General features: G+C 26.1%; 2 protein-coding genes across 2 annotated transcripts; one reads left to right on the forward strand and one right to left on the reverse strand.

Moving 5' to 3' along the window:
- Positions 1–222: 222 nt before the first annotated feature.
- LOC114125542 (tyrosine-protein phosphatase non-receptor type 11-like) lies at positions 223–6,891 on the reverse strand. Its single transcript, XM_027989236.2, has 13 exons — positions 6,368–6,891; positions 6,166–6,234; positions 5,962–6,084; positions 5,527–5,884; positions 5,016–5,192; positions 2,972–3,125; positions 2,828–2,907; positions 2,612–2,767; positions 2,383–2,550; positions 1,634–1,829; positions 1,408–1,559; positions 1,045–1,337; positions 223–781 (listed from the first exon to the last, which is right to left on the reverse strand). Exons 2-13 carry the CDS (start codon positions 6,174–6,176, stop codon positions 661–663), a joined length of 1,989 nt encoding a protein of 662 aa, XP_027845037.1. The 5' UTR covers positions 6,177–6,234; positions 6,368–6,891; the 3' UTR covers positions 223–660.
- A 209-nt stretch (positions 6,892–7,100) lies between these two features.
- On the forward strand, positions 7,101–14,751 carry LOC114125543 (dnaJ homolog subfamily C member 11). Its single transcript, XM_027989237.2, has 12 exons — positions 7,101–7,380; positions 7,439–7,568; positions 7,634–7,766; positions 7,842–7,955; positions 8,012–8,142; positions 8,234–8,330; positions 8,395–8,697; positions 8,766–8,882; positions 8,955–9,146; positions 9,209–9,464; positions 12,844–12,976; positions 14,585–14,751. Exons 1-12 carry the CDS (start codon positions 7,312–7,314, stop codon positions 14,617–14,619), a joined length of 1,710 nt encoding a protein of 569 aa, XP_027845038.1. The 5' UTR covers positions 7,101–7,311; the 3' UTR covers positions 14,620–14,751.
- The last annotated feature ends 293 nt before the right edge of the window (positions 14,752–15,044 follow it).

Genomic DNA, 15,044 nt, shown 5'->3' on the forward strand with positions numbered 1-15,044 from the left:
AAATTAATTCAACTCAATATGCCGAATCTTAATATGAATTATTAAAGAAGCGAGTAACCGATGTATGATTTTTTTTTAAATAACAAATAGAAATAAGTTTTGATAATAATTCCATGAATATCATTTATGCCTACAATTCTAGTGAATATTTCTCTCTATTTTTTTAACATTTTAATAAATATATCTCTTATTTAATTCTAAAAAAATAATAAAAACGTAAAATTAATAAAAATGTAAATTATATTCATTTATTATTTAAAAACTTAATAATGATATAAGTAATAACATTTTACAATAATGTTTCTATATTTATTAACAATAGAAATAAATAATACAAGAATATGAGTAACAATAGTTATTTAATTTAACAAACTTAATTGGCATAAAATGGGTAGCCAAACCTTAATTATATCAAATTTAACAGTCATATTTAGCGGTTATTTATCTAAATTGGCCCAAAACCAGGAATGTTTAGTACACTACATTTTTGTTAATTAGATATCAATATTCAAAATTAAATTAACATTTAAAAATAATGTGTTATTTAAAAAACAAATGTATTATTAAATAAAAAAAAAATATGAGATACAATGGTTGATGAAAATGTAATGAAATTAAATAAAATTGTCTTAACATAATTAAATTTGTGCATAGTTAAAATTATAATATTATAATAGGTGACTGTGGGGGTGGCGGAGGAGCTTCTATAGGTGGAGGTCCAATATCACAATCACTAGATGGTAGAGGTGATGTAATGTTTTCGTAGGAATGTAATTCAAATCTATAACAGACATAAAATAAAAAAATAAATACTTGTATGGATAGTTTAAGTTATTATATAAGTAATGAAAATTATCATAATTGCAATAATAATAAGAAAATAACTTGCGATTTGGATAAATATCCTAACTCAAGTATCCTTAAGTGAGCAATCAATTTTCTTAAATATTTATCGTTGAGTAATAAGTTATATTTTATATTTTACCACCAAACTGGGGTAATACATTTTAACCACTAACATAAAATTAATGTAGATATACTAACACATTAGAAGTAGGCGAATTAGGACATGAATCTGCAGTAGTTGGTATGGCTGGTGTTGGTATATTTGGTTTTCCAGGATCATAACCAAGGAGTTCAACAACATTTGATTTGTCTAGAGTTGGAGACACTAAAGGTGAATCAGTTGTAGGGTATGTGTTGCATGTAATAGCATTTTTTAAGACCCTCTGAGCTGTACAAGGGTTTAAGGTTGGCACATTTTCTTCACCTACAATTGTTGCTAATTCGTCTGTATACTTAATGTTCAAATATTCACGGCCAAACATCTCAATTTTCTAAATACAATTTAATAAAAACCATTTTATTCAACAGAAAAAAAACTTATTTATTTGTTTAACTATTAACCTTTTCAGCTGATATTCTTGAACATATTGATTGTACATAGTGATTAATAGCTGTATAAATGAATTGATATTGTGCTTCAGATTGTACTAGTCCAGGGCGAAACGATCTTACCAAATGTGTAGTACGCTGAATATCCAGCTCACAATCAAGTCCTAATATAAATAAATAATTAAAAATCATAATATACATTAGAACTGAACTATTATTTATTTGTCTTAAAACATACCTTTACGGTTTATTAAACCAATGAGAAGGTCAAGAACAACAAATGTACCGGTTCTCCCAATTCCAGCACTACAATGTACAGTTAGAGGGTGTGAAACGTCAGAGCGAGCTTCTATGTTAAACTGACGAGCATTAACTACAAACTGTAGATCAAGAAGTGATCCTGCATCAGAAGGAACTCCATGATCCGGCCATCCCTGCCAAAAGTTGTAGTTTTGTGAAAATAAATAACTTAATAATGTTATATTCAAGAGGCAAGTGAAGCAGGAAATAAGATAACATCCATAAAAGTGATTCTCGTTCTTTAAGTGACAACCCCCAATTAGATATTTAATTTATTTTTCAGCACCTTAAAATATTTTTTTTGTACGTATATTATGACTTCTTGAAGACTCTAAATAACCAATTGACAATCACCAATGAGTTAACATTATCAGACTGAGAATCAGTAATCTATCAAATGAGTTAAATTTTTTTTGTAAAAATAAAGCTCTAAAAGCTCTTCATATAAAAAAAAGGTTTAAAAAGCTCTACCACACTTAAGATTGTATGTTAATAGTAGGTAATCAGCATCTGTTATAAATATAATATGCTTAACGAGATACGGCAACTTCATGGCCCATCCAAATAACAGAATTCCACTACCAAGTGGTTACAGCCATGAGACTAGTAATAAGTAACACACAGACCATGAGCTTTGATTGCAGTCTCTCATAGCATGGAATATAATAACATGTAATATTCATTTACCATATAATGATACTGAAATATTCTTCTGTGTCTGTAACCTGGAAGAGATATGTCAAACATTCTTACAACCATATCTTGTTGATGAGCGTACTCTCCGAGATTTACAACGGTGATTTTGCTATACTCATTTGTCTGACCTAGATCTGGCCAATATTTTATACATTTCTCCTAAAAAATTAAAATTATTTTTATAGTTTGAAAATAATTAAAGTATTTAATGGGAACATACTTTGGACTTTTCAAACAATTTTGTTATCATAACAATTATACGGGAATCTTCTTGCCATATCATTCTCCAAAAGTCATCAACTGTATTATGTAGACAACCTTGAGTGACAATATAATTACGTGTTTCATAGTTATCAGCCAAAGCAAATGGCTCAAGCTTGAAAATGATTTAAAAATTATTATTTTTGACCTATTTTAAGAAAGGTAAAATAATTACTTTGATCATATTTGCATTGATATAGTCTGCACCTGGTATACTCTTATCACAACATTTTAATATAATTCTAGAATGGTCATCTAAAATGGGTATAAATATAAGTAAGAAAATTATTGTAATAACTTTTTGACAGCAAAAACATACATGGTAAAATGTTACGATATCGATTCTTGGATTTATTTTCATCTAAAAAGCCAATATCTTTTGTTGAATCTCGTTTTGTTTCCCATTGTTGTAATACATCAAATTCTTCCCAAAATCCACCAGTTCCAAAAGAATAATGTTGATATTTCTGATGCTATAATATAAAACAAATAAATATTTAATATATTATAAAAAAAGCTATCAAGTTACCACTCTCCTGTACATAAAGTATAGAGCACTTTGGCAAATTAAAATACCTATATTTTATTTTACTTTTATTAACTAGGACAATCAATTTCAAGGGAAAAATCATATCACTTCTCCACGGTTAATCAGCAGTTTTAGCATTTTATCATCATATTTTTATGACTAGAAAACCACATACAATGGTTAGCTCTCTAAGGCCTGATTGTACAGTCTATGATTTATCACTGATTAATCATAGACTGTACAACCAGGCCCAAGATACAAATTTACATGGTAAAAACTATTACAAGGTTACAAACTGAAATGAGTAACAGAAAAAATTATCAATAAGCAATAAGTGATAATAAAAACTGTCTAGAGGTGATAGAAAAAAATAAATGTAATTATCAATATTAGTCATCATTAGGGTTCGAATGTTATAGTTCAATAAAACATTTAAAAAAAAATCATTATCCAATTTACCTACTATTTTTGTATTAATTGTTTAATTTAATGAACATTTTAGGAAATAATATATATGACTGTTATCTGTTACATATTATTGTTATTAAAAATTATTAAATATAATATAAATTTACAATAATGTATTATATATATCATAACATTAAATGGCTAGAATGCAGGATGCAGGGCCGTATTAACCACTTGGCACTGTAAACACTGTCACTAGGGCCTAAAAAAATATGGCTAAATCTAAAAAAAAAACAAAAGATCTTTCGCTTCATTTAAAAAACAGCCGGAAAATGTAAAATGTATATTCAAATTGTTTACATAAGCACTGTATTTTTAGATAATGTGCTGCATGTCAGGCGATAGAGAAATTATTATCATTATAGAATGTAGATACTTTGATTTAATGATTGTAATAAATTATACATTTATAAATAATTAGTATTTAAAATTAAATTAAAATGAATTAGATCTATTTCTACTATTATACTATATAAAAATAAATATTTATCTTAGAAATATTTCAAATACGTAGATTTTAAATACATTTTATTAAAACAAAATAATGATTTATGAAATTAACTACAAAAATAATTTCAAAGTAAAAAAATAGTTAAAAAGGCTAATCAAAATTTCATATTTTAATCCTAAATGGTATACACCAAATTTTTACACAGCTTTACATAGGACCACCAATAACAATAAAAAATAAATGTCTATACCATTCAAAATTTAGTCATCACAAAATTGGGAAAATATAAGGTACTTTTTGGTTATCGCACCTTGGCGGTCCAGAAATTCTTATTCCATTATGGTACCCTATTATATTTATCTCAATATTGTCAAGTTTTATCACGAACTGTTAGTTCCAACGGCTGGCATACTTCTTTTTTTGACACCCTAGGCCTATCCAAGATGGTTTTATACAACAAGTCGGAGGATATTTTTGATTTTTTTTGTCTAAACACAACGCAGCAAGTAAGTGGCAATGTTTGCATTACTTCTCAACAATTTTGATTCCGTTATTGTACTCAACTCTACTTATTTTAGTATTTAATCTATATTTTTATACGTAATAACAGAATAGATGCCATTTTTTAGGTGAAAATCAGAATTTTATACTTTTATTAAATAATTATATCATACAGCACATAGGGTATGATAATGGAATCGGTATTTCTTGGCTATTAGGGTACGATAACTGTAAAGTACCAAATATTATTATACAACATTTTATTATTTATAAAAACAATGTTGGTTATTCTATTAGAAATGTTTAGTAAGAAACTAAATGTTAATAAATTTAAATAATTGAAGTTTAGTTCCTGCACAATGGGTTGTCCCGAAACACTTAAGAGATGAAAACAAAAACCATTAAAACATTCACCTTAAGTTTAAATACTCGATCCACAATTCCAGCAATACTTATTCTTGTTACATTTACTGGATTCATTAAATGCATTACAGATCCATTATGATCAACCATCGGATTGAAACTGTAGTATTTCATTAAATCATTAAGTGACAAAAATTCTTCTCCGCCACCAATATCATACTTTTCTCCCTAAACATAAAAATACAGTTATACAATGAATTTAAAAATAAAATAAAAATACTAAATTAAAATTATTATTTTTTTTTATTAATGACTAAAATAATAGTTTATGAATTAAATATTGCTTTAATTAAAATTTATAAATAATATCAGCACAGTCTTTAAGATAAATATAATTAAAGTTTATTAAATATGTAATCAGCAAAATTATTATTTTTATTTTTATTTAGTATTTGTGCAAAATATAACTAATATAAGTTGTGTTCTCCTTTAAATTTTAATGAATAATAATAGTCGTTATTAAAGTATTTTCACATTCAAATTGTTATATTATAATACTTACATTAAACCTAATTTTAATCTCAGCTACTTTATCATCAACATTTACAGTCAATACATAATTTCCAGGATCAGATTGTGATTCTCGTACTAAATAGCTACCCGGACGTCCTTTTTCTAAAATTAAATACTCTGCTTCTTTTCTTGACATTTGACCATGGAACCATCTTTCATTGGTTGGCTCAGGTGAGCCAATTGGTATTAATAAAGGTAATGGTATACCACCTTGCTCTTTGAGTACTCGTGGATGTGTCATATAATGTTCAACGAGATTTGTTAGTGTAGTAAATTTTTCACCACCATTGAGATCAAAAAGCTCACCATCATTATGAATTTTTATATGGTTAACCTTATTACCATGCCTAAAACATATTTTTAAATACTTAGTTATTGTGCATATTTAAAAAAATAAAAACATTTTATCGGTACTTGAATTTACCTAACAGATAAGACAAATTGTCCTTTTCTGCTATATGATTTCCGAACCAAAAATGACCCTTCAACGCCTTCATCTAAAAGTATACGCTGAGTGTCCATACCATTTAAATGAGAGTGGAACCATCTGATTCAAATAAATATAAAAATTAATAATAGAACAAAATATAAATTAATAATAATTATTGATTAAAAAAATATGTCTAACCTTCTGGACATTGTGAAGAAATACAACAGATGCACAACGTGCAAAAATTTCTAGTTTTCACTTTACGTACTGCAAAAATAAGTTTAAAAAAAATAATAATATTTACAATTGCACACAAATCTGTTGCAACAACATTTCATGGAATTATGAATTATTTTCTAAGTAAGTTTATTTTTCTTTTAAAATAGTTTATTATACTCACATAATCTCATAGCCTACGGAAGGCGCTTTGGTGGTTTTGTCAAATTGATCGGAATAATGCGTGAACCAGAAACGATTTCCTACACATTTAGAATATTAATGCGCCGTGTGTCCTTCATTGGAGATGACCATCGCAACAACAACGACGGAACAATCGTCTCGCATAATACGCATAATTAACTAGGAAACGATTGCAAGATGTGAAAAACAAAGTATCTGTAAATACCCAGCCGGACTGCGTGTTTAGAGTCAATTGTCTAAACGGTACGTTAAATATTGTTATAATAAATAAAACTAACGCTATTCAAACGTGTGCAAAAGAGTAAAAAACTGTTACGAGTTTACGACAAAATGTATTAAAAACAATAAAAACACAATAATAATAATAATACGCGTATTATTATTATTATTATGGTATTGTGAGTTGTAGTGGTAGTGGTATTGACAATTGACTATCGACTCGCAAAATAAATTAGCGAAATTTCGTAACGAGATAACATTGATAACAACCCGCTGCGGAACTGCACTGAAGCAAGTCGAAGGTCTTCATCGCAACACCAACCAAACGTTTGCGCGGCGCCCACAGATGTACCTATTTATTATTATATCTATGATTGCACCATCGAATAGGTATGCCGCCGTCGACAAAATTTGAAATTTGATTTTTCCATGATAACCTTAAAAACAATATAAATCTTAATACGACAAGACCGAATTGAAACGATTGGAAAACTGTTATCATTTAAAAAAAAAAAAAATTATTTCATAATGTAATACAATTTTTAAGTTTTTTATTAATTAATATTTTTGAGATTGTTTTGTTTCTAGAGTTAATCATTATGCATATACGATACGTTTAGTCTAATATAGTTTTAAAAATATGAACCACAATATTATTGGTCAACGTTAGTATTGTTTGTATTCCAGTCTTTAATTGTCGCGATCATGGACTCCAATTCTGAAAACGATTTTCTAGAAGAAGACTATTACTCAGTATTGAATCTGCCCAAATCTGTTAGTCAGTTAATTAATACCCATATATTCCGCAGCTTTTTAATTCTGAATATTATAGGCATCGCCAGAAGAGATTACATATGCTTATCGACGATTAAGTAAGATCTATCATCCTGATAAACATGTGGATGAAAACAAGAAAAAAGAGGCTGAAATATTATTCAACAAAACTCAAAAGGCTTATGAAGGTATAACACCGCCATTGTGTTGCTTTTCAGTTTTATTTTATTTTTAAATGTACATTTTTTTCTAGTTTTGAAAGACCCTCATCAAAGGGCAATCTATGACTGTGTTGGGGTAAAAGGCTTAAAAACCGAGGGATGGGAAATTGTTCATCGAACAAAAACCCCACAAGAAATTCGAGAAGAATACGAAGCGTTAGCCAGGTAGAAATCATAAAAATAAATATAACAATGAACATAGATTATCATAACATTATCATCTTATTAATTATCCGGTAGGGATCGAGAAGAAAGAATGTTAAGACTTCGAACAAATGCTAGAGGTGTATTTATTGCTAAAATTGATGCTACTGATATTTTTGAACCCAACCAATACTTAGATTTTGACAATGAGTAATGTCTTCCTCCTCTCCAAATGAATATGTTGACTAACTAATTTATTAATTTAGAGACGATAGTTATATTTATATACCTACCATTGAAGTATCGTCAATGTCTATGTCAATGTCTACTGAAGCACCAATTACTTTACGTGACACAATTGTGCTTAGTGGTAATTTATCATCGCGTTCAGGTTCAGGTATACTATCAAATATATATTATATTTATAATATAATCAATAAAATATATAAAAATTAGTCAGGAAAATTAATTATTTTAAATAACTTTAGTATCTAGTAGCTATAAAAGACTTTTGAGTACCAATGGATGGGTTAAATATGATGTTACTGCTGGAAATGGTCTACACGTGGGTGCTAAAATATTCAAGTAACTATATTTTATTTATAATAATTATTCTATTGCTCCATTTTATACACAATTTTTACTTTAGAATGATAACAAAAACAATATTTGGAACAGTTGAAGGAAGTTTAAACGATTTGTCGAGTGGTACATTAAAACCTATTGGCAGAGTGTTGTTAGGTACAAGTTTAGGTGCCCGAACCACTGGTTATATTTCTCTTGGTGGTCGTTTAACATCGATTAAACATACTAGTTTGTCAACTGAAGTAGAGCATAATACTGAAAGAAGTTACTGTATGTGTAAACTAGAAATTGGACTTGCTCCAGCTATAAGTGTGTTATATACTTGGAAATTTATCGAACAAGATTTGTTATTAAGAATTTATGCAAGGTATAAATAAGTCTTGTACATTGTACAACAAAAATTAAATTAAAATTTTTTTCCTCTTTTATTTTTAGAGCTGGTGTTTTGAATTCTAAACTTGAATATGGAGTTGAAAAAAAAGTATCTAAACTAAATACATTCGCAGCTACTGTCCAAATTGATGTAATAAATGGAGTTACACTTAAAATAAAGTAAACTATTAGTTTTATTAAACTATGAGTGATTATTTATTATACTAAGTAAATTTTACAAATTAATTTTAGGTTTGTAAGAGCTAGTCAAACATATATTTTTCCAATTCTTCTAAGTCATGATATAATTACACCTCCAATATTTTACGCAACCTTTGTACCTATAGTTTCCTGGTTTGTTGCAAAAAATGTTATTTTGGATCCAATAATGAAGGATTATAAAAATCGAGAAATTAACAAACAGCGTGAAATTAATAAAAAAAGGTTGGATATAAGTTAGGTTATTTTTTTTATATATATATATATTTTTTTTTTTGTGTTTTTAGAATGGCAGAACTACGTCAAGAAGCATTGTCAGCTATCAATTTAATGATGGCCACAATGGAAAGAATAGTGAGGGAAGAGACTGAAAAACGTGGTTTAATTATTATATTTGCAAAGTATGGTAATGCTGAACTAATAAATCAATCTGTGCAGTCATTTGATAATAGTGATACATTGCAACCAAACATTATTGATGTAACAGTTCCATTGCAGTGTTTAGTTAAAGATTCACAATTAATACTTCACTCCACTACAAAAGTAATTATTGAGATATTTATTATAAAATAATGTCAGAGACCACTAAAATAACAAATTATTTTAATTTTTTTATACATTTGCTTATGAACTTGATAAACCATTGATAAAATTTTTCCAGTAATGAATATAGTCCTCTGTCTAACTAGTCCTCTGTGTTAAACTTTCTTCAATATTGATAATATTTTAAACGATTAATGAATTTGGTAATTTAATTAAATGTGACCATCCAGGGTAGTACACAGGGGGGTGTTTTGGGTGTTCTAACACCCCCAAAAGTATTTGGTTTTTGTAATAAAAATGTAATACTAACAAATTAAAATAATAACTATAATTTGAATAAGAATAATAAAAATACTTAAACAGGATTTATAAATAAAATAAAATTATATCTATTGTGCAAAAGAATTTGAAAAAAGATGTCTACTTTTCAATAACTTATTTTCAAAAATCATAATTTTAAATCAAATATGTTATGTAAAATAAAAGCTTCTCTTTTAATGTTTAAGTAACATTTCTTTTTAGTAATAGGTTTTTGACATAAAAACTATTTCCATTCTAGTTTATAAACTCTGCAAATAATTCCAAAATAAACTATATAATGTTTTAATTTCTCTTTAGACCTACTCAATACAACCTGTCAACTGAAAATATAACGGTCTCGAGATATTTTAATTTTATTATTATTCATATTTAAATTTATATATATAAAAAAAAATCAATTCTCGAACTCAATTTTTAGTTAATTTACTTATGTATATATTATATTTATAGAATAATGTCAATAGATATTTTCTCTACTCATGTCTTCCATACAGTGCTCGATTTGGGGAGGGACGGAGTACCCCAACTAATTTTTCAGAAATTTAAGTGTACCTCTTCTTATATTTATAAGGAGAATGTACGGAATGCTGGCACGCTGCATTATTCTGCAATTTTATCAAAATGCATGAGATAACATCATAATTTTGACAATTTATTTATTGATAATAATTTATGGAACTATTTAAATAAGTAGTTAATGGATTGTTTTTAGATTCTGAACGAAGTGATGAATGTATTGATTTTACAATGATGTGTGTTTTTTTTTTTTTTTTTTTTTTTTTTTGTGTCTGTGTACAGCATAACTAGTCGAAATAATGCTCCAATTTCAAACAATGGGGGTGGTTTCCGATGTAAAAGTGAATATCCTTGGTGCATTATAGAGGTAAAAAGTTAACATTTTCCAACAGTTTTCAAAAAAATCGAGAAAAACAAAAAAAAAATGACGGAAAAACGGCAATTTTTACGCAAAACCAGTTTTCGACCAAATCGATTTTTTTTTATGGTTGTAATTCAAAAACTAATTACTGAAAATACTTGAAATTTTCACCAAATGTTAATGTCAGTAGTATCCGTATATAGTTAAATTTTCAAAAAATTTTGACTTTTTTTGAGTTATTTATAGACCACTGAAATTTTCTATTTTTTTGAGAAATTTTTTTTAAAGTGTCGATAAAAAATTTTTGGATGACCAAAAAGTTTTGAAAATTTAATACAAGGTTCCTTATGAGTTGTTTTTAATGTAGCTAAAAAAAATTAAAAATCGTTAGTCACAATTTTTTTTTATAAGCGTTTTTAGTTCAAATTTTTACGAAATCTGTCGAAAACGCGAAAATTTGCAAGTAATTTTGAAGTTGAAAAATCATAAAATTTTTTTCTTTTATAACTAAGTTTTGAAAATTTGGTACAAGGTTCTCCATACATTTTTCTTCAAATATCTGTAAAAAAAACTCTACCGGATTCAGACAAAAAATTTTTATGAGTGTTTGAAATTTAAATTTTTACAAAAACCGCGTTAAATAACAGTTTAGCCTCAAACGATTTTTGATATTTGTTATTATTCAAAAAGTATAAGTCGTAGATACTTGAAAATTTTACCAGTTATTAAGATTCGCGTTTTCTTTACGTGATTTAAATTTCAAAATATTTTGACTTTTTTTGAGCTATTTATAGACAACTGAAATTTTCAATTTTTCTGAAAAAATATTTTTGAAGTGTCGATAACATTTTTTTGGCCCTATCAAAATACTTGAAAATTTAATACAAAGTTCCTCATATGTTATTCTTATAGTGATTAAAAAATTATAAGAATACATAGGCACAATTTTTTTTTATTAGCATTTGAAGTTCAAATTTTGACAAAAATTCGTCAAAATTATGTATATTTGCGAAATATTTGAAGTTGAAAAATCATAAAAATTTTTGTGTTTATAACTAAGGATTAAAAATACAACACTAAGTTTTACATAAGTTTACCTTCAAGTATCTATAGAGAAAACTCGAAGCATCATTATAGGAAAAATTTTAAGTGCGTTTGAATTTTAAATTTTAACGAAATAGCGTAACGATAACGATTTATCCTCAAACGATTTTAAATATTTGTTATTTTTCAAAAAGTATAAGTCGTAGATACTTGAAAATTTTACCAGTTATTAAGATTTGCGTTTTCTTTACGTGATTTAATTTTCAAAATATTTTTTAATATAAGCTGGTTTTTTTAAACCACCTTTTTTACCAACCACTAGAAATTATATCCTAGGCTGACAAATCATCTTCGTTCAGAATCGTTTTTCGTATACAATGATAACTATCATTGTATTCAAATTTAACACTCCTATAATATATAATAATGATCCATACGGCACCTAATGTACAGCAGAGCGGTACTCACTTGCCCACTTTTTTATTTAGTTACTTTTAAATTTGTTGTTACATGTAATAAAGGTATAACTATAAAATACAATATAATATTTACAGTAATTTTTTTTTGTAATTGATAATTTATAAATATTTTTTATATGTTTAAAGAGGGAGAATAAGGGGTGTGGGGGCGTAGCCTCCACGGCTCAGTTATGTTTAAAAAGTAATGGGGACGCTCTTTTTTTAAAAGTTTACAAAGTCCCCCTACTTTAATTTTGCCAAGTCGAGCACTGCTTCCATATGTCATTTTTCTCTTTTGATCGAATTTACTTATTGTATTATTTAATATAAATTGTAAATAATAAAAAACAAAAAAAAAAAATTGATTATATTATGTTGATAATTCAAACCATGTAGCCACAAATACTATAATAAACTGATTTAAATATTATAGTGCATGTGGCATATAGAAGTAATATATCATTGACATTCTTTTCTGGTCTCCAAGATAGGCTATTATAATATTTAAAGATAAATATATCATTAGTTTCTAACAATTATCTTATTGCTAAGAATAATATCATAATTAAAATATATTTGTATTTATTACACACATGTAAATAAAAAATAAAATCAGACTGAAAAGATATTAACCCGTGTTACATTTAATTTATACATTTCTGTAAAAACTATATTTTAGTGCCAATTGCCTGGATTTTATGACCCATGTATTGGAGAAGACAAAGTATTAATTGTTGAATACACTCACAGAGATCAAAACTATGAAGTAAAAATTAATGATAATGAAGCTCTGCGAATACCAAGACCACATTGTAAGTAAAAATTGGTTTCTTTTGTTAATTTGAAAAACATCTTTATACATCTTAAAAGAGCACAAAACATGAAAAATTAGTATTTTTCATTTGAAAAAGCGTTCAATTCTAAGAAAAATTATATAAGTTGATGATTTCTCCTCATATTATTTAATGAAATATGAGGAATTAAAAAAATATGTGATTTTATTTTATTTTTGAATTTTACTTGACATATAAATGTGCGATTTTATGTGTTTAAGACGATACAAGTATCAGAATTTAAAAATAATGTTTAGTTTTTTAAATATCTCTTTAATTTTTAATAATTATTATTTATAACACAGGATCACATATTTATGAGTAAATTAAATCTTAAAAATAAAATTTTTAGGTAGGTAAATCGTTGTGCTAAACAAAGAACTTTTACACTCATAGGTTAAGCTATTACTTTGAGTAGGCCCCAATGATGTCACCTAACTATTCTAAATTTTTTAATACCCTAAAATAATATTTTTTTTACAATAATTTTACATTCAAAAATATGTAAAGAATTTTAATTTTTGTTGTTGTGTGCTCTTTAACAATAACATAACTTACAATTATACAATGCTCCAAATCTAAAACCTATATTGCTTAACAATAAGTCAAGATAACAACACAATCAATGAAATATTATATTTAATAAAAATAAAAATAATATTACATAGAGATTACATAAATAGCTCTAAATGTGATTAGAATTGCTTAAAATTATTTAAAATATCTAGACTACAGCACAATAGAAATGTTTAATCATCTCCACCAAACAAATTATTTATGTATATACAAATCAGATAAATTATGAAAATAAAGGATTTTCTATTAAATTAAAATCTTAGTCAAAAGTAACATTTTTGTAGTGAGATTTGTTGATGGCAACATGTGGTGCTATTCTGATTTGATGATGTACAAATTCTTGCATGTTATTGCATGTACCATATTTTTAATTTTATGTTGGTATAATTTTGATTTTTTCAATATAATTATTTCTTTACTATTGTTTAACACATAACAAATAATATTAGTTTATATTTAATTCATATAAATATATTATTCTCCAAAAACAAAATATATGTAAAATGTTTACATTTTATTTGCAACAAGTGCCAGAAACCCATGCATGATACATTTCCGTATGATATAACACATACAATACAAATATAATTGCAAATAGATTGTTATATTCTCAACAATAATAAGTAATTTTTAAAATGTTATAGCTTATTTAATATTATATGTATAGTGTATGTATATATTTTAGTTGTAAGCTGTTTTTAAAATATTATGCATTTTTTTTCATTAATTAGGTTTTACATTAAGACATTTTTATCATTAAATATGATATGTTGTAATTTTATTGTTAATCTTTACATTATTTATTTATTTCAATAGTCCCCTATTTTTCAAATTTCATCATAGGTTTTTTTTTTTAATTTATTTATTAATAAAATATTATAATAAGTATATTAGAATATTATCTTATAAAATGTAGAGAATACTAAATAATACATATTTTGATAACTGTACACTATATTATATTTAACTCAAAATAATTTAAATAGTAATAAATTTTTATTTTATTTTTAGCTCAACTGATTAGAACTTCTACACCGCCATCTTGATTGAAGAATCAAATGATATATTTTAAAAATAGTTTAATAAACCATTATTATTCACTTTTTGTGTTGAATTTATTGTTAAAATTTGATACGTTAATAGGTAGATAATAATAAATAAAATTGTTCAATTTACAATATGTTTTTTTTCTTTAGTATATTGTATATGACCTTTACCACTACCAATCAATACACTTTTTTTTATTAAATAATTATGCAGTTTATTTTAAATAAATAAACCTCCTAACTTCACGCAAATGTATAACAAAATATAATTACAATTTAAGTAAGTATTGTTAAAGAAAAAGGTCTATCAAAGCAGTTAGATTTGTTCAACTTATTCTCAAGATTAATAAAAATAATTTGAATAAAACAATTTATTAGTTATTACCATTGATTATAAACAGTATAGTCAATGTTATTACCATTTA

This window comes from Aphis gossypii, chromosome 2 (assembly GCF_020184175.1).
Source record: "Aphis gossypii isolate Hap1 chromosome 2, ASM2018417v2, whole genome shotgun sequence".
Classification (NCBI taxonomy): Eukaryota; Metazoa; Arthropoda; class Insecta; order Hemiptera; family Aphididae; genus Aphis; species Aphis gossypii.

Bases quoted from the DNA above. Each gene is read 5' to 3' on its own strand.
- LOC114125542 (XM_027989236.2), bottom strand. The intron at 1,560-1,633 runs GTATGTTTTAAG...TATTTATATTAG, and splicing joins TGGTTTAATAAACCGTAAAG to GACTTGATTGTGAGCTGGAT. The intron at 1,338-1,407 runs GTTAATAGTTAA...AATTGTATTTAG, and splicing joins CAAGAATATCAGCTGAAAAG to AAAATTGAGATGTTTGGCCG.
- LOC114125543 (XM_027989237.2), top strand. From the start codon at position 7,312: ATGGACTCCAATTCTGAAAACGATTTTCTAGAAGAAGACTATTACTCA. The intron at 7,381-7,438 runs GTTAGTCAGTTA...TGAATATTATAG, and splicing joins TATTGAATCTGCCCAAATCT to GCATCGCCAGAAGAGATTAC. The intron at 7,767-7,841 runs GTAGAAATCATA...ATTATCCGGTAG, and splicing joins GAATACGAAGCGTTAGCCAG to GGATCGAGAAGAAAGAATGT.